At 43.9% G+C, this 20,098-nt stretch overlaps 1 protein-coding gene across 4 annotated transcripts; it reads left to right on the forward strand.

Annotated features, from left to right (window-relative positions):
- Positions 1-117: 117 nt before the first annotated feature.
- On the forward strand, positions 118-19,408 carry LOC115117715 (interleukin-2 receptor subunit beta-like). 4 transcript variants are annotated; one of them, XM_065001288.1, is made up of 10 exons: positions 118-377; positions 10,192-10,291; positions 13,238-13,349; positions 13,485-13,560; positions 13,802-13,901; positions 14,264-14,397; positions 14,524-14,716; positions 15,109-15,208; positions 15,393-15,477; positions 16,023-19,408. In XM_065001288.1, exons 2-10 carry the CDS (start codon positions 10,222-10,224, stop codon positions 17,256-17,258), a joined length of 2,106 nt encoding a protein of 701 aa, XP_064857360.1. In that variant the 5' UTR covers positions 118-377; positions 10,192-10,221; the 3' UTR covers positions 17,259-19,408. The 4 variants fall into 4 exon arrangements, with proteins under 4 accessions (XP_064857360.1, XP_064857359.1, XP_064857361.1 ...); XM_065001287.1 differs by having other exon boundaries at positions 118-382; positions 16,023-19,407; XM_065001289.1 differs by lacking the exon at positions 10,192-10,291 and having other exon boundaries at positions 120-382; positions 16,023-19,406.
- The last annotated feature ends 690 nt before the right edge of the window (positions 19,409-20,098 follow it).

Consider the following 20,098-nt stretch of genomic DNA (forward strand, 5'->3'; position numbering starts at 1 on the left):
TAGAAAAAAGGAACAAGAACAGAGACCGAAAGAAGAACTTATATTTTTACAAAAAAAATCTCCACCCCCACTTCTGACGAAGGGAAGCAAGATAGCAGCGTTGATGACGTGTGTGTGTGTGTGTGGTTTCAGTTGAAACTAACTGAAACCACAGAAATTCCTTTTCAGTCAACAATCTCTTTTCTGTTCACACATTTACTTTTCAGAGAAGGCAGTCAGATGTTTTTCTCCTCATTAAAGGGTTTGAATCATCCGGTGGCGGAGAGACAAGAAATTCATCATTAAGCACTTGTCCTTCAGTTCAGAGTGAAACGTAACTCAACCGTAGAGCATTGAGAAGCCGGTGTTTCTGAGACTACAAGAAGGTCCACTATACAGTAAGGTAAGAGTCCCTTTGAATATTCATATACAGATGTAGGATCTTAATTTGATGAATCGTTTAATGCTTAGAATTTTCCTGCAAAGTAGAAAATGCAAACTTGTAGTGTAAGGTTGAATAAGGCTTCTAAAATTTGTCATTTCCTCTTTAACAGACTTGATTTGCCTTAACAAAAATTGTATCAACCCCTACAAAAAATGTCCATTATAATTCACATTTCTGATTGCTGCTATAGCAAACTGTCTCAAATTAAGATCCTACATCTATGATGTATTCAGGTGGTTATGGATTACATTTATTGTTCAAGCAAAGTTACTCTGCCTGTGTGTGTGTTTGAGTGTGATCATTTGGCAGACACAGTATTACACAGTTGAGATAAAGATCATTGTGTTGCTACCGTGTTGTCATGTGTTGCTGCCATGCTATGTTGTCTTAGGTCTCACTTTATGTAGTGTTGTGTTGTCTCTCTTGTTGTGATGTGTGTTTTGTCCTATATTTTGAACCCCAGCCCCTGTCCCCGCAGAAGGCCTTTTGGTAGGCCGTCATTGTAACTAATCATTTGTTCTTAACTGACTTGCCTAGTTAAAGGTTTAAATATAAAACATGTAAAATCATGGTACTGATGATTACACAGAGAGCGGAGTTGTTACAATATTACATACGCCTCTCCGATCCTTTGGGTCCCATTGAGACGTCCAGGCTATGTGCTACCACAGTATTCTGCCTCTCCGATCCTTTGGGGCCCATTGAGACGTCCAGGCTATGTGCTACCACAGTATTCTGCCTCTCCCATCCTTTGGGTCCCATTGAGACGTCCAGGCTATGTGCTACCACAGTGTTCTGCCTCTCCGATCCTTTGGGTCCCATTGAGACGTCCAGGCTATGTGCTACCACAGTGTTCTGCCTCTCCGGTCCTTTGGGTCCCATTGAGACGTCCAGGCTATGTGCTACCACAGTATTCTGCCTCTCCAATCCTTTGGGGCCCATTGAGACGTCCAGGCTATGTGCTACCACAGTATTCTGCCTCTCCGGTCCTTTGGGGCCCATTGAGACGTCCAGGCTATGTGCTACCACAGTATTCTGCCTCTCCGATCCTTTGGGTCCCATTGAGACGTCCAGGATATGTGCTACCACAGTGTTCTGCCACTCTGGTCCCAGAGAACCCAAGGCTTTTAATCGCTTTTTCAAAGCTTTGTGCATATCTTTCTCTGAATATATATTCTATATTTGATATACTCCTGTACTATATGCCAGCCTTTTTGTTCTGTGTTAGTGCTGGGCTGCACCAAAACCCTGCACACCGTTTAGATTTCTAGGATCAAGGTTGAAGACCACTGTCCTCATAGTGGAGGGGGCTAGGAGTTGATTAGGGCCTCATTATGGAGGTTGCTGAGGGATGATTCGGGCTTCATCATGGAGGGGGCTAAGGGCTGATTAGAGCCTCTTTGTGGGGGAGGCTAGGAGTTGATTAGGGCTTCATTATATAGGGGGCTAAGGGATGAATAGGGCCTCATTACGGAGGGGGCTAGGGTTTGATTAAGGCTTTATTATAGAGGGGGCTATGGGTTGATTCTGGCTTTATTATAGAGAGGGCTATGGGTTGATTAGGGCTTTATTATCTAGAGGACTAGGAGCTGATCTGGGTTTACTAGGACAGGATGTTCATATAGAACTGGAGCAACACCCTGCACACCTTGTGGGCTCCCAGTAGAGTTGAACTGGAGACCGTTGTCCTCATTGTGGAGGGGCTTTGGAGTGTGTTCCTAATGGCACCCTATTCCTTATATTGTGTACTACTTTTAACCAGGGCCTCTAGGGTATATAGTGCACTATATAGGGAATAAGGGTGCCAGTTAGGATGTAACCTAGGGGTTGATTTGGTCCAGTGTTTAAGTAGGACAGGATGTACACACCCAGCCACAGGTACAGAGGAAGTCAAAGACAAGAGGGGGAGGAGGGGAGAGAGTGTTGGTGGAAAGGAAGTCAGAGAGAAGATTAGGAGGGGAGAGTCAGAGAGAAGATGGGGAGGAGGGGGAGTCAGAGAGAAGAGGGGGGGGGAGTCAGAGGAAGAGGGGGAGGGGGAGTCAGAGAGAAGATGGGGATGGGGGAGTCAGAGAGAAGATGGGGAGGGGGAGTCAGAGAGAAGATGGGGAGGGGGAGTCAGAGAGAAGAGGGGAGGGGGAGTGGGGAGGGGGAGTCAAAGAGAAGAGGGGGAGGGGGAGTCAGAGAGAAGATCAGAGAGAAGAGGGGGGGGGGTGATAAGAGATGTGAGCACCCCAATGTCTAAACACCCCAACATTCTAAATAGTAACATTTGGGCTGTGAAAAAGTTGTATAGTATGTGAAATGTCAAAACTGTAAATACCAGCATGTCATACTAATTTAGTATGTTCATCTAGTAGAATTCACTGCACACTATTGAGGAACAGAATCGTGTTTTGGAATCCACGTGAGTCTGACAACAGCTGATAATCAGCTGAGGGTACTTGCTCTACCAAAATGAAGGAATGGCTGGAATCAACACAGTTGTGTTTCAGATGACACATTCTCAGTAGGATAAAGCTAGTTTTCTGGTATTTGTTGCTGACTGCATACATTTATACTAAATAGTATGCAGCACCATTAGTATACAGATTATCACACAGTATGCAAGTAGTAGGCAAGCCAGATTTCAGACACTGCCAGTGAGGGAGTGAGTGGGTGGGATGGGTGAGTGGGTATATACTCTTTGAAAAAAGGGTTCAAATGGTTCATTGGCTGTCCCCACAGGAGAACCCTTTTGGTTCCATGTAGAACCCTCTGTGGAAAGGAACCAAAAGGGTTCTATTTAGAACCAAAAATGGTTATTCATTTCCCCTATAAGGACAGCCTAGGAACCCCTTTAGGTTCAAGATATCACCTATTTTTCTGTGAGTATAGTGTAGAGGCAAGAAAGGAGAGGAGGAAGGGGGGGGAGGATGAGCGATGTACATAAGAAGAAGAAGAAGGGAGGGGTGTTAGTATGAGGTTTGGTTTGGGAGAGGATGAGAAGAGAGGAGGAGGGGACAGGGGTGTTAGTGGTTTTTGGTTTGTTTGTTATTGGAAACAGCTTGTAAACATTCTGGGAAACGAGGACGTTGTGGTTTTCTTAACTGCAGCCCTGTGTGTGTGTGTGTGTGTGTGTGTGTGTGTGTGTGTGTGTGTGTGTGTGCGCGAGTACTGTGTGTTCATGCATGCAGAATGTGCTTGTGTGTGTGTGCATGGATAACGTGTTTTGTGAGTGTGTGTACGTTAAGACTGCACTTGCGTTGGTGCTTGCGTGGGCATGTGTGAGTGTGTTCTCTGCGATACTGACCTTTAAACTGTTCTCTCAGAGGTTGATCATGTCTGCTGTGCTGTTTCACTTCACTGAAGGGAACTTCCTAATGTCTGACCCAGAGACCAGTAAGAGGGACCATCAGGGTCAGTATTCATAAAGAATCTCAGAGTAGGAGTACTGATCTCGGATCAGATCCCCCACCCATTCTGTGTTTTTAACTGTGGCCTAAAAGGCAGAACTGATCCTAGATCAGAACTCCTACTCTGAGAGGCTTTATGTATACCAGGCCCTGGACAGTAGCCTGAGTGCCAGACTGTTTGTGCTATCATGCCAACTCCCCGTCATGCCAAACAAGAGCGCCAACAGATCTGGTACCAGGCTATCAGGTTAAGGCAGGAAGCCCTGATCTGGGACCAGTCTACCAGGTTAGGGCTGGAAAGCCCTGAATTGGGACACAGGACTGTTGGTACATTTGACATCGAACACGACATCAGAAGGCTTCACAGCTAACAATGTACAGAAACTAGTGGCGGCTGGTGGCAGACTCATAGTAATGGCTGGAACAGAATTAATGGCATCAAACACATGAAACACACTGATTATATAGTATGTTTGATACCCTTCCATTAACTCCATTCCAGGCATTATTATGAGCCATCCTCCTCTGATATAAACATTTTGCTCTTGCGCAACATTCAACCACCTATCAATTTATTACAATCAGTTCAAAGGAATGTTACGCAGTACTGGTATTCCTTGTAGAAGCGTTATAGCCACACAGGGTGTGCATGCTTTTGTTCCAGCCCTGCACTAACATATCATCCAGGTCATTCATTATCATCATCACAATCTTCTTCTTCCTCACCCGCTCAACACATCTTGTACCTGTTAGATGGTTGTTTATATAACAGAGGAGTGGAAACTTCACATCTTCACAGGCTGAACATAACATCAGTCTCTCTAACCCCAGTGACCTTTTACTAAATACCAAGACATGAGAGAATGGTAGCAAACAGCACACTGCCCATCAAATCAAAGTGTATTTGTCACATGCGCTGAATACAACAGGTATTATGGGGTATTACAGTGAAATGCGTACTTACAAGCCGTTAACCTACAAGGCAGTTAAGAAAAATACCAACAAAAAAATGAAATAAAAGTAACAAATAATTAAAGAGCAGCAGTAAAATAACAGTAGTGAGGCTAAATACAGGGTACAGAGTCGATGTGTGGGGGCACCGGTTATTCAAGGTAATATGTACATGTAGGTAGAGTTATTAAAGTGTCTATGCATAGATAATAACATAGAGTAGCAGCACCGTGAAGGGGGGTAGTCTTGGTAGCTATTTGATTAAATGTTTTGGAGTCTTATGGCTTGGGGGTAGAAGCTGTTTAGAAGCCTCTTGGACCTAGACTTGGTGCTCCAGTACTGCTTGCCGTGTGGTAGCAGAGAGAACAGTCTATGACTAGGGTGGCTGGAGTCTTTGACAATGTTTAGGGCCTTCCTCTGACAACACCTGGTGTAGAGGTCCTGGATGGTAGGAAGCTTGGCACCAGTGATGCACTGGGCCATTCGCACTACCCTCTGTAGTGCCTTGCGGTCAGTGGCCGAGCAGTTTCCATATCAGGCAGTGATGGAACCCGTCAAGATGCTCTCAATGGTGCAGCTGTAGACCCTCTTCACGTCGTGCCTTCTTGGTGTACTTGGGCCATGTTAGTTTGTTGGTGATGTGGACGCCAAGGAACTTGAAGCTCTCAACCTGCTCCACTACAGCCCCATCTATGAGAATGGGGGCGTGCTCGGTCCTCCTTTTCTTGTAGTCCACAATCATCTCCTTTGTCTTGATTACGTTGAGGGAGACGTTGTTGTCCTTGCACCAAACAGTCAGGTCTCTGACCTCTTCCCTATCGGCTGTCTCGTCATTGTCGGTGATCAGGCCTACCACTGTTGTGTCATCAGCAAACTTAATGATGATGTTGGAGTCGTGCCTGACCGTGCAGTCATGAGTGAACAGGGAGTACAGTAATGGACTGAGCATGCACCCCTGAGGGGCCCCCATGTTGAGGATCAGCGTGGCGGATGTGTTGTTACCTACCCTTACCACACGGGGGCTGTCCGTCAGGAAGTCCAGGATCCAGTTGCAGAGGGAAGTGTTTAGTCTGGGCAGGTCTCGACTGTGCAAGCCCTGCCACATCCGTCGAGTGTTGGAGCCGGTGTAGTACGATTCGATCTTAGTCCTGTATTGACGCTTTGCCTGTTTGATGGTTCGTCAGAGGGCATAGCGGGATTTCTTATAAGCTTCCGGTTAGAGTCCCACTCCTTGAAAGCGGGAGCTCTAGCCTTTAGCTCAGTGAGGATGTTGCCTGTAATCCATGGCTTCTGGTTGGGGTATGTACGTACAGTCACTGTGGGGACGACGTCATTGATGCACTTATTGATGAAGCCAGTGACTGAAGTGGTGTACTCCTCAATGCCATCGGAAGAATCCCGGAACATATTCCAGTCTGTGCCAGCAAAACAGTCCTGTATCTTAGCATCTGCTTCATCTGACAACTTTTTTCATTGACCAAGTCACTGGTGCTTCCTGCTTCAATTTTTCTTGTAAGCAGGAATCAGGAGGATAGAATTATGGTCAGATTTGCTAAATGGAGGGCGAGGGAGAGCTTTGTAGGCGTGTCTGTGTGTGGAGTAAAGGTGGTCCAGAGTTTTTTTCCCCCTCTGGTTGCACATTTAACATGCTGGTAGAAATTAGGTAAAATGTACAGCTATGGAAGCATATATACAGTTGAAGTCAGAGGTTGAAATACACATTTGCCAAATACATTTAAACTCTGTTTTTCACCATTCCTGACATTTAATCCTAGAAAAAATACCCTGCCTTAGGTCAGTTAGGATCACCACTTTATTTTAAGAATGTGAAATGCCAGAATAATAGTAGAGAGAATGATTTGTTTCAGCTTTAATTTTTTAATCACATTCCCAGTACACTCAATTAGTATTTGGTAGCATTGCCTTTAAATTAAAGCTGAAACTTGGATCAAATGTTTTGGGTAGGCTTCCACAAGCTTCCCACAATAATTTGGGGGAATTTTGGCCCATTCCTCTTGACATAGTTGGTTCTATAGGATTGAGGACTGAGCTTTGTGATGGCCACTCCAATACCTTGACTTTGTTGTCCTTATGCCATTTTGCCACAACTTTGGAAGTACGCTTGGGGTCATTGTCCATTTGGAAGACCCATTTGTGACCAAGCTTTAAGTTGCTTCAATATATCCACATCATTTCCCTTCCTCGTGATGCTATCTATTTTGTGAAGTGCACCAGTCCCTCCTGCAGCAAAGCACCCCCACAACATGATGCTGCCACCCCCGTGCTGCACGGTTGGGATAGTGTTCTTCGGCTTGCAAGCCTCCCCCTTTTTCCTCCAAACATAATGATGGTCATTGTGGCCAAACAGTTCAATTTTTGTTTCATCAGACCAGAGGACATTTCTCCAAAAAGTACTATCTTTTTCCCCATGTGCAGTTGCAAACTGTAGTGTGGCTTTTTTATGGCGGTTTTGGAGCAGTGGCTTCTTCCTTGCTGAGTGGCCTTTCAGGTTATGTCGATATAGGACTCGTTTTACTGTGGATAAAAGAACGTTCATCTCTAGGAGACAGAACGCGTCTCCTTCCTGAGCGGTATGACGGCTGTGTGGTCCCATGGTGTTTATACTTGCATACTATTGTTTGTACTGATGAATGTGGTACCTTCAGGCGTTTAGAAATTGCTCCCAAGAATGATTGAGACTTGTGGAGGTCTACAGTTTTTTTTCTGAGGTCTTGACTGATTTCTTTTGATTTTCCATTATGTCAAGCAAAGAGGCATTGAGTTTGAAGGTAGGCCTTAAAATACATCCACAGATACACCTCCAATTGACTCAAATTATGTCAATTAGCCTATCAGAAGCTTCTAAAGCCATGACATAATTTTCTGGAATTTTCTAAGCTGTTTAAAGGCACAGTCAAGTGACCCACTGGAATTGTGATACATTGAATTATAAGTGAAATAATCTGTCTGTAAACAATTGTTGGAAAAATGACTTGTGTCATGCACAAAGTAGATGTCCTAACCGACTTGCCAAAACTATAGTTTGTTAACAAGAAATGTGTGGAGTGGTTGAAAAATGAGTTTTAATGACACCAACCTAAGTGTATGTAAACTTCCGACTTCAACTGTACATATGCAATTTTTTAAAAGTATATAATGTATGTTTTTTGCATGTTATTTTTGCATTCATTTGTATCCCATATCAGTTTGCAAACAATGTAAAAAATAAATGTTTTCCTTGAGTTAATTCATCTGCATACAAACATGGCCTTTTTCTTGAGTAAGGCAGCTCCAATATGCAGGTGTTCCAGCCTAGCTCAGTGCTTTCTGTGGTGGAGGAGCGACCAGCAAAAGCACACAGCATGGGCGTTTTCTCTAGTTGTGCCTTGGTTGGCTCAATGTTCCGTCACTCATGGGGACACTATGTCACTGCCGAATCTACAGGGAGAGCTAGGTAGTTCAAGCCCTCTTGGGTGCTGCCATAGATTTACATTAGAAATGCCTCTCCAAGAAGGTTGAAGGTCATTGGCCACAGATAAAATGTTAAATCATGTTACATCTACTGTAGCTTTGATTGGTCTGATGTCAACAATCATACTTTCACAATCTTAGCTAACAAGCGAGACAAACAGTCATCATCATGAATCACCTTGACAATCTACTGGCAAATCCTTTTCAAATGATAGATCAAATGTATTGGTGCTCATCGGCCATTGGACATAAACATTATACAACATGCCGGAAATCGCTAATTCAACAATGAGTGGTTTGGAACGAATCAATGGCTAACTACAAGAGTCGCAAAGCAATCACCCTTTTGCTTTCTTTGCCTGCTATTCGGTAGAGAGGGTGTGTGGTCCAAGTCTGGGGTTAAGGATTTAAAACATCTGTCTGAAAGGCTCTCTTTTCCATGCTGAAACATTCACATGCAACACCATAAGTCAGAAAGGTTGAATACATTGGTAATGTAGTCAATCCAGCATGACTTCTGCTGCATTCAAGACAACTGGCAACTAAAACAGGCTCAGACTGGAAAAATACGTTTTGAACGGTCATCCAACCTGAAATTCCAAGTCGGGAACTCTGGCCTCTTTCTAGATCTCTGACCTGAAGAACACTGACGTCATGATTGTCTGTTTTATTCCGAGTTCCCAGTTGTCTTGAAAGCAGCATAAATCCAGAGAATGCCTGACTTTGATGACAAAGTTTTCCCACAAGAAGGACCACTGCGCCACATTCAAGTGAGCACAGTACAACAACGGTTGTGTCCAAAAATATGTCTTGTATACTGCTGGATAAATGATGTAATATGCCAGGGAGATATGTATACAGTAGCTAAGAATGTAATAAAAAGTGTATGTCGTGTAGTCAGCTGTTAGTAGCCCATAAGACCTCATCCTAAGAATGTGGTACCTCTCCCCCTTAGAACTTAGCCTACTGTTCTGACTTGGTGGTGCAGCCTATAGCCTGTTTTAGAGAAATGTCATCATTGAATATTGTAAGCGCTTTCATTGTGTGCTTATATACCCCCATTATTTATCCTAGGGTTCTGACTTGGTGTACAGGGAGAACACTGTAAGAATGGCCGATGTTCTGAACTCTGTCCCTGTACATTTCAAAAGTGCTGAACAAATAGTTATATCGACTACTCGCTCATTAATATCTTAATCAAAATGACTGCTTGCCTCTTATCCGCTCATCGTTCCCTTACGCCATGGTTTGTACATCCCAATTGCTATATTGCTTATATAGGTTTATCTCAGTACAGTATCTTATTCATAATTTTAGTCAATGTTGGAATGATTTCCTTGTTTTGCATACTTTGTGTTTTATAATTAGCTCATGTGCTTTTCTTCACGAGGAGGGGATACTTACTATAAAATGTTGTTGGGTCTGTAACCATATTTGACAGTGACACTCGTCTCATTCCAATAGTTTTTTTTCCACAAAAAGTTCAGTAATAGATGTATGCAATTCCAGTTGATATTGCGAGGCCTGCTTTGTTTGCGCTGCCTGTGCGTGGGTATAATGTATATAAAAGTGGATGCTCGTGATGGTGTTTTCCTTGACTTTTAGACCGTATAGGTCTAGTAAAATAACAAAATGACTTTACTGGCATGTCTTTAAAAAAGTTTCAGTGTGCCTCACCAAGATGTTATGCTAAAATCACCACTGGTATGCGTGTGGCATTGATACAACTGACAACACTTAATCACCACGCAAACAGAAAATTCATATACACCTTTTTCCCTCCCTTATGGTTCCTTCTGTTTTCCATCCCAAATGGCACCGTATTCCCTACATAGTGCAGAGCCAAATGAGCCCTGGTTAAAAGTAGTGCTCTATATAAGAAATAGGGTACCATTTGGAACACTAAGCCACCTGTCACCTGTTGCTAAGGTCATGTCTCCTACTGTGTTCTAGAATGAGAAAAAGGACCAGGAAGAAGACATAATGGTTCTATGGTGTCTCTATGTCATCCTGCTCCTCCCCCTACTAACCTGCTCCAGCCAACCACAGTCCTGTAAGTCATCAATACCCTTCACAATGCATTACAACACATGTATAATGACCTTGAGGTTAAAGTGCAGACTGGCAGCTTTATTTCGAGTGTATTTACATCCATATCTGGTGAACCTTTTTTAGAAATGACAGCACCTTTTGTGCATAGTCTACCCATTTTAGGGGACCAAAAGTACTGGGATAAATGAACTAATATGTGTATTAAAGTAGTAAAAAGTTAAGTATTAGGTTGTATATTCATAGCACTCAATGATTATATCAAGCTTGTGACTCTACAAACTTGTTGGATGCATTTGCTGTTTGTTTTGGTTGATAACGTTGTCATGTCTTTATTGAACACACCATGCAAACATTCACAGTACAGGGTAGGAAAGTATGTGAATCATTGGATTTAATAACTGGTTGACCCGCCTTTGGCAGCAATAACCTCAACCAAATGTTTGCTGTAGTTGCGGATCAGACCTGCACAACGGTCAGGAGGAATTCTGGAACATTCCTCTTTACAGAACTGTTTCAGTTCAGCAATATTATTTGGATGTCTGGTGTGAACTGCTCTCTTGAGGTTATGCCACAGCATCTCAATCGGGTTGAGGTCAGGACTCTGACTGGGCCACTCCAGAAGGCATATTTCTTCTGCTGTAGCCATTCTGTTGTTGATTTACTTCTGTGTTTTGGGTCGTTGTCCTATTGCATCACCCAACTTCTGTTGCGCTTCAATTGGCGGACAAATATCTTAATATTGTCCTGCGAAATGTCTTGATAAACTTGGGAATTCATTTTTCCGTCAATGATAGCAATATGTCCAGGCCCTGAGGCAGCAAAGCAGCCCCAAACCATGATGCTCCCTCCACCATACTTTACAGTTGGAATGAGGTTTTTATGTTGGTGTGCTGTGCCTTTTTTCTCCACACATAGTGTTGTGTTCCTTCCAAACAACTCAACTGTAGTTTCATCTGTAAACAGAATATTTTGCCAGTAGCGCTGTGGAACATCCAGGTGCCCTTTTGCAAACTTCAAACGTGCATCAATGTTTTTTTAGTGGCTTCTTCTGTGGTGTCCTCCCATGAACACCATTCATGTTTAGCGTTTTACGTAACATAGACTCCTCAACAGAGATGTTAGCATGTTCCAGAGATTTCTGTAATTCTTTAGCTGACTCTAGGATTCTTCTTAACCTCATTGAGCATTCTGCGCTGTGCTCTTGCAGTCATCTTTGCAGGACGGCCACTCCTAGGGAGAGTAGCAACAGTGCTGAACTTTCTCCACTTATAGACATTTTGTCTTAATGTGGACTGAGGAACAGCAAGGCTTTCAGATATATTTTTATAGCCCGTTTTATGCAAGTCAACGATTCTTAATCTTAGGTCTTCAGAGATCTCTTTGGTTCGAGGCATGGCTCATATCAGGCAGTGCTTCTTGTGAATAGCAAACTCACATTTTGTGAGTGTGTTTTATAGGGCAGGGCAGCTCTAACCAACATCTCCAATCTCATCTCATTGATTGGACTCCAGGTTAGCTGACTCCTGACTCCAATTAGCTTTTGGAGAAGTCATTAGTCTAGGGGTTCACATACTTTTTCCAACCTACACTGTGAATGTTTAAATTATGTATTCAATATAGACAAGAAAAATACAATAGTTTGTGTATTATTAGTTTAAGCACACTGTGTTTGTCTATTGTTGTGGCTTAGATGAAGATCAGATCAAATTTGATGACCAATTTATGCAGTAATCCAGGTAATTCAAATCAAATTGTATTAGTTACATGTGCCGAATACAATAACCTTACAATGAAATGATTACTTATGATCCCCTAAGCAACAATGCAGTTAAAAAAAAAAAAAATGGGTAAGAATAAGAGATAAAAGTAACAAGTAATTAAAGAGCAGCAGTAAAATAACAATAGCGAGACTATATACAGGGGGGTACCGATACAGAGTCAATGTGTGGGGGCACCGGTTAGTGAGGTAGTATGTACATTAAGGTACAGTTATTAAAGTGACTGTCCATAGAGGATAAGAGAGTAGCAGCAGTGTAAAGGGTGAGGGGGGGCAGCAATGCAAATAGTCTGGGTAGCCATTTGATTCGATGTTCAGGAGTCTTATGGCTTGGGGGTAGAACTGTTTAGAAGCCTCTTGGACCTAGACATGGCGTTCCGGTACCGCTTGCCGTGCGGTAGCAGAGAGAACAGTCTATGACTAGGGTGGCTGGAGTCTTTGACAATTTTTAGGCCCTTCCTCTGGCACCGCCTGGTATAGAGGTCCTGGATGGCAGGAAGCTTGGCCCCAGTGATATACTGGGCCGTTCGCACTACCTTCTGTAGTGCCTTGCGGTCGGATGCCAAGCAGTTGCCAGGCAGTGATGCTCTTGATGGTGCAGCTGTTGAACCTTTTGAGGATCTGAGGACCCATGGCAAATCTTTTCAAATCTTCTCCTGAGGGGGAATGGGTTTTGTCGTGCCCTCTTCACGACTGTATTGGTGTGCTTGGACCATGTTAGTTTGTTGGTAATGTGGGCACCAAGGAACTTGAGGCTCTCAACCTGCTCCACTGCAGCCCCATCGATGAGAATGGTGGTGTGCTCGGTCCTCTTTTTACTGTAGTCCACAATCATCTCCTTTGTCTTGATCACGTTCCAAAGGGTTCACATACTTTTTCTTGCCATTGTATGATATATGATACAATATGACATAGAGCCTTATAAAACATGATATAGAGCCTGATAAAACTGGCTATTAAACAATGCTATGCCACAACTATTGAATTCTCTCTCTCTCTCTCTCTCTCTCTCTCTCTCTCTCTCTCTCTCTCTCTCTCTCTCTCTCTCTCTTTCTCTCTGTTTCCCTCTCTCTCTCTCTGCCTCTTTCTCTCTCTCTGCCTCTCTCTCTTCTCTCTCTCTCTCTGCCTCTCTCTCTCCTCTCTCACTCTCTCTGTCTCTGTTTCTCAAAGATCTACAGTGTGTCAATGACTTCATCAGTAACATCACGTGTGTGTTGAACAACACATGCATACCCCCAGACATACCGTGCACTCTGCATGGTGAATACCCCGGGTTTAAAAGGTAAAGAAGACTAAGGATGCACCCTAACTGGCACCCTATTCTCATAGAGTCCTGGTCTAAAGTAGTGCACTATATAGGGAATAGGGTGCCATTTGGGATGCTAACTGAAACAATGGCTCACTGTTGTAACTACAGGCAATGTGAGATGAAGTCCTTGGCCGGTTTCAACACAACCTTGAGAGGCGGCAGTCTGGTCTTTGAGGGCAATCCAGTGAGTTTTATAAAACTACATCAAGTTAAAACCAATGCTTGGTTATATATGTGCATTATTATAGATCAAAACTAGAATTTGTAACACATTAATCTGGATGAATAAATTAACCAGGAATTATTTTATTTTTTAATATTTTTTATGACATTTTTCAAATAATAATATTAATAAAACAATGACAGCATATATATAGACCGATGGATAACCCTGGATAACTGAGCCTCTGTAAATGATCTTTCAGTTCTTTTGGGAAGAGGATAAAATATCCATTGTTGTACGGTGTGGACAAGCAGAAGATTATGTGATACAGATTGAATACCTGTATCAACCATTTAACCACAGTAAGTGTACAGTAATTTGAGTGATATTATGTACGATGTGTCAGATATTACTAACCTACTACTACTACTACATGAATTGTACACCAACTTCAACGACTCGAACTGTGACTTTATTGACCATTTACATGAAAATGAATTCTGTGTGGTCAGCATACACAATGCTCAAACTCAGTACACTATAATACAACATAATGCAAAACAAACATGCTGGAAAGCTTATTAATTTAAACAACTTAATACTAATTCATACCTGATACTAACATTTCTAATTCAACTTAGTACTAGTAGTTCTGTTACAGTGATATTAGTAATATATTAGTACTACGATGAGTACATTAACTGTGTTGTTTTGTGTTTGGCAGTTAAAATGCATCCCCCTGGCAAGCCGACCGTCATCAATGCCTCAATCACCTGGACACCAGGAGCTCCCATTTCAAAAATGATAGTCAACTATGACTTCCAACTACAGTGGAAACATGAACTACATCACTGGGAGGTGAGAGAGCGAGAGAGAGAGAGAGAGGAGGAAGAGAGACAGAGACAGAGGATAGATAATAACAACTGTGTCTCTCTCTTTGTACACTATGTACAAGTAGACCTACTGTATGTTGTGCTACTGCAGGATGCTGTGGAGGTGAACATATCAAACAAACAGATGTATTTTGACCTGGACCCTGAGATGCTGGAGGGAGGAAGGAGGTACCAGGTCAGAGTCCGGGTTCGAGCCGACCCAGACAATTACCCAGCCTGTCAGTGGAGCGACTGGAGCCCCAGTGCATCATGGGTCTCCACTCTGGGCCAGATGAAGCCAACAGGTAAATACAGCATCAGTGATGCCATTGGTTATTAGTACACATTTGAATGTGGGTCTATATATACTTGGGCTGTGTCCCAAATGGCCCTATAGTTCCCTACATAGTGCAGAGCCCTAGGGGCCAAAAGCACTGCACTAAACAGGGAATATGTTGCCATTTGGAAGGCAGGCATAGTAGTGTGTTTCCATATGAATCTTGAAAAATAGCTCCTTCTTTCTTCCCTATTTCTTTCTTTCGTTCTTACAGGCAGACACATGCTCAAAACAAAACAAACTTACAGACAGACAGAAATGTAAATGAAGGGTTTTCTATGCCAATGTTTTAGTAAAACAGTGGTGTTGTTATGTACGTTGTAAATATGTTCTGTGTTGTTCCTCTGATCCTGTTCTCAGGTAGTCCTGATGTTCTAGACCAGGACTTTGTGGTGGTCACCTTGGTGGGAGCTGTTGTTGTACTGGTCCTGCTGGTCTCCATGTTGCTCTGCAAAGGAAAGTGAGTACTGTCGTCTGGTCTGGTCTGGTCTGGTCTGGTCTGGTCTGGTCTGGTCTGTCTGTCGGGTCCATTGTAAATGTGATGTATTTTAACACCAACGGACTGCAAAGTAAACATGTTTTAGATGTAATGTTTTGTAGTTGGTTAAGTGCAACTTACTTTCATTTCTGTTCATTGCTGACAGGGTCAAGAAGATTCTGAATCCTCCTATACCAGATCCCTCCAGGTACTTTGAGGGCCTCAACCTCCAGCACGATGGAAACTTCAAGGTCAGTTCTACTTTTGACTGAAGTTACGTGCCAAAAGGGACCCTATTCCCTGTATTGTGCACTACCTTGTTATGGTGGTAGTTAGGTTATAATGGCTGTAGTTAGGTTATAATGGCTGTAGTTAGGTTATAATGGCTGTAGTTAGGTTATAATGGCGGTATTTAGGTTATAATGGCCTAATGAATGGAATGGTATCAAACAGATAAAACACATAGTTTCCATATATTTATTACCAGACATTATTATGAGCTGTCCTCATCATTGTCTTACATTGGCATCATGTTGGAGTGAAGTCACTCCAACATTTAGCTAAATAATGATCATTTTATTTTCCTCTCTGTGTGTGTGTGTCTCTCTCTCTCTGTGTCTGTCTCTCTCTCTCTGTGTCTCTCTCTCTGTGTCTCTCTCTCTGTGTCTCTCTCTCTGTGTGTGTCTCCCTTTTTCTCTATGTCACTCTCTCTATCTATGTCACTCTCTCGATCTCTCTCACTGTCTCTCTCTCTCTCTTTGTCTCTCTGTCTCTGTGTGTGTGTCCGTGCCTACAGGCTTGGCTGGGTCCTTTGTTCGCCTTTGAAGCCGTCGACTCTGCCTTGCACCGTGAAGACATCTCCCAGATAGAGATTACCAACAACATTGGCACCATCGCCCCCCTGAGGAGGGAGACCGGTACTGCACTACTACTGAAGAAGAGATTGGACAACAGTGGCCGCTCCGGCTTCAGCAACTTCTTATCTCAATTCTCCCAGCCTGGATCCACATCCACCAAGTTGGAACCCTGCTCTGTACACTCCCCTTACGGACCAGTAGGGGGCACTACTGAAGAGATAGATGAGTGGAAGGAGGAGAACAGAGGAGATAGGATGGATAGTAATAGAGGTGTAGGGAGGAAGGCCGAAGATATCAGGGGTGGAGGGAAGGAGGGAGAGATGGGGGTTGGAGGGAAGGAGGGAGAGATGTGTGGTGAAGGGAAGGATAGAGAGATGTTGGGTGGAGGGAAGGATAGAGAGATGTATGGTGGAAGTATATTTGGAGGCAAAGATATCGTCCAGGTTTCTTCTTACGAGCGTGTTGAGAAGCTCCAGGCCGAGCGTCGGGCCCTCATAAGCCCAGATTCAGGCATCGGCAGTGGGGCAGAGGATCAGGAAAGTCAGGAGAGCGTGGAGGATGCGGTCGGGCCTATTGCATCCACCCCCCATTTTGTCTCTCAGGACTTCCATCTTGTTCCGCTTCTTCCTCTTATCAATAACAATAACTTCACATTCTGCTCCACCCACTTACCCATTTCCCTGTCCGCTTTCCCCCAGCTTCCCTTCACCCTACCTGGGTTGGATAGTGTAGGGGGAAAGGGTATGGAGATGGGGGTTGGAGGAGGTTCTCTCAAAATGTCTTCCTCCTATGAACGTGTGGATAATCTCCATCTCCAGGCCCAACTCTTGGCCCCTCAGAGCCCAGATTCAGGCATTGGCAGTGGGGGAGAGGATCAGGAAAGCCAGGAGAGCGTGGAGGATGAGGTCAGGCCAACTGTGACCCCCTGTAACCATATCCCTCTTATTACCACTAACAATATATTTCCCTTCTGTTCCACCCCCTTACCAATCCCGCTGGATGTTTTACCCCAACTACCCCTCACCTTCTCTGGGTTTGGGATGGTTCCATCCCTGGGACCCAGTACTAGTACCAGTCATCAAGACAGGCTGTTGGAGATGTCTCTTCTGTCTTCTTCAATGGCAATAGAGCCCTCTAGTGGCGGCTACATGCCAGTGAAAGAAGCTCAGAACTGAACTATGAAAACATTTGCCTAGGGAGGGACTAATGATTTATATATACACTAGATGACTGACAGGCTGTTTTGAAGCCACCACTCCTCCATCTGGGCACTCCCCCTCCATTGTAAAAAATACTTTGGAAGCTATAGAAATGCATTTACTAATGTCTACATTTGTTTTTACCACATTTATTCTATTACAGACACACTTTTTAAAGAATCAAATCAAATCAAATCAAATTTATTTATATAGCCCTTCGTACATCAGCTGATATCTCAAAGTGCTGTACAGAAACCCAGCCTAAAACCCCAAACAGCAAACAATGCAGGTGTAAGAACTAATGTAACTGTCCCCACTACAACAACAAAAAAACACTTACAAATACGTCATTTGGTCGTTGAAACATTTCAATGACATAATGTAGAATTCCATCCATTCCAATAGAGCTCCACAGTGGAGATGCCATAATACCCATAAAACCTAGCGTTCAAACAGGGAAACGGTTTCAATTGTTTTTCCACCATTCATTTTTCCCTTACGGGATTTTAGAAACACTTAAAATAAGGCCTGTGGCCTCCTGAGTGGCGCAGTGGTCTAAAACTCTGCATCGCAAGCTGTGTCAGAGCCCGGCCGTGAGCGGGAGCCCCATAGGGCGACACACAATTGGCCCAGTGTTTGGCCGGGGGGCTTTCCTAGGCTCATCGCACTCTATCGACTCCTTGTGGCGTTGTTAAAGTGTTAAACAAATCAAAATATATTTTAGATTCTTCAAAGTTGCCACCTTTTGCCTCGATGACAGCTTTGCACACTCTCAGTGTTCTCTCAACCAGTTTCACCTGGAATGCTTTTCCAACTGTCTTGAAGGAGTTTCCACATATGCTGAGCACTTGTTGTCTGTGGTCCAACTCATCCCAAACCATCTCAATTGGGTTGAGGTCGGGTAATTGTGGAATCCAGGTCATTTGATGCAGCACTCCATCATTCTCCTTCTTGGTCAAATAGCCCTTACACATCCTGGAGGTGCAGAGATTATCACAGCTAGGAGGTGCAGAGATTATCACAGTTTGGAGGTGCAGAGATTATCACAGTTTGGAGGTGCAGAGATTATCACATCTTGGAGGTGCAGAGATCATCACAGCCTGGAGGTGCAGAGATCATCACAGCTTGGAGGTGCAGAGATCATCACAGCCTGGAGGTGCAGAGATCATCACATCTTGGAGGTGCAGAGATCATCACAGCCTGGAGGTGCAGAGATCATCACAGCTTGGAGGTGCAGAGATCATCACAGCCTGGAGGTGCAGAGATCATCACAGCCTGGAGGTGCAGAGATCATCACAGCCTGGAGGTGCAGAGATCATCACAGCCTGGAGGTGCAGAGATCATCACAGCCTGGAGGTGCAGAGATCATCACAGCCTGGAGGTGCAGAGATCATCACAACCTGGAGGTGCAGAGATCATCACAGCTTGGAGGTGCAGAGACACATGCAGATCATCTGTTCACCTACTCTGCATCTCACAAAGACATGGCGGTTGGAACCACAAATCTCAAATTTGGACTCATCAGACCAAAGGACAGATTTCCACCATTCTAATTTCCATTGCTTGTGTATCTTGGCCCAAGCAAGTCTCTTCTTCTTATTGGTGTCCTTTAGTAGTGGTTTCCTTGCAGCAATTCAACCATAATTCACACCGTCTCCTCTGAACTGGTGATGTTGAGATGTGTCTGTTATTTTAGATATCATCCTAACCAACTTCCCCTCTAAATACACCTCTGCTGTCTTCAACCAAGATCTCAGCGATCACTGCCTCATTGCCTGCATCCGTAATGGGTCAGCGGTCAAACGACCTCCACTCATCACTGTAAAACGCTCCCTGAAACACTTCAGCGAGCAGGCCTTTCTAATCGACCTGGCCGGGGTGTCCTGGAAGGATATTGATCTCATCCCGTCAGTAGAGGATGCCTGGATATTTTTTAAAAATGCCTTCCTAACAATCTTAAATAAACATGCCCCATTCAAGAAAATTAGAACCAGGAACAGATATAGCCCTTGGTTCTCCCCAGACCTGACTGCCCTTAACCAACACAAAAACATCCTATGGCGTTCTGCATTAGCATCGAACAGCCCCCGTGATATGCAGCTGTTCAGGGAAGCTAGAAACCGTTATACACAGGCAGTTAGAAAAGCCAAGGCTAGCTTTTTCAAGCAGAAATTTGCTTCCTGCAACACTAACTCTAAAAAGTTCTGGGACACTGTAAAGTCCATGGAGAATAAGAACACCTCCTCCCAGCTGCCCACTGCACTGAAGATAGGAAACACTGTCACCACTGATAAATCCACCATAATTGAGAATTTCAATAAGCATTTTTCTACGGCTGGCCATGCTTTCCACCTGGCAACTCCTACCCCGGTCAACAGCACTGCACCCCCAACAGCAACTCGCCCAAGCCTTCCCCATTTCTCCTTCTCCCAAATCCATTCAGCTGAAGTTCTGAAAGAGCTGAAAAATCTGGACCCCTACAAATCAGCCGGGCTAGACAATCTGGACCCTTTCTTTCTAAAATTATCTGCCGAAATTGTTGCCACCCCTATTACTAGCCTGTTCAACCTCTCTTTCGTGTCATCTGAGATTCCCAAAGATTGGAAAGCAGCTGCGGTCATCCCCCTCTTCAAAGGGGGGACACTCTTGACCCAAACTGCTACAGACCTATATCTATCCTACCATGCCTTTCTAAGGTCTTCGAAAGCCAAGTCAACAAACAGATTACCGACCATTTCGAATCTCACCATACCTTCTCTGCTATGCAATCTGGTTTCAGAGCTGGTCATGGGTGCACCTCAGCCACGCTCAAGGTC

This window comes from Oncorhynchus nerka, linkage group LG15, assembly GCF_034236695.1.
Source record: "Oncorhynchus nerka isolate Pitt River linkage group LG15, Oner_Uvic_2.0, whole genome shotgun sequence".
NCBI classification, from domain to species: domain Eukaryota; kingdom Metazoa; phylum Chordata; class Actinopteri; order Salmoniformes; family Salmonidae; genus Oncorhynchus; species Oncorhynchus nerka.

Excerpts from the sequence above, each read along its gene's own strand:
- LOC115117715 (XM_065001286.1), top strand. The coding sequence starts at position 13,036 with ATGCCACAACTATTGAATTCTCTCTCTCTCTCTCTCTCTCTCTCTCTC. Across the intron at positions 14,398-14,523 it reads ATGAACTACATCACTGGGAG|GATGCTGTGGAGGTGAACAT; the intron begins GTGAGAGAGCGA and ends GTGCTACTGCAG. Across the intron at positions 15,209-15,392 it reads ATGTTGCTCTGCAAAGGAAA|GGTCAAGAAGATTCTGAATC; the intron begins GTGAGTACTGTC and ends CATTGCTGACAG.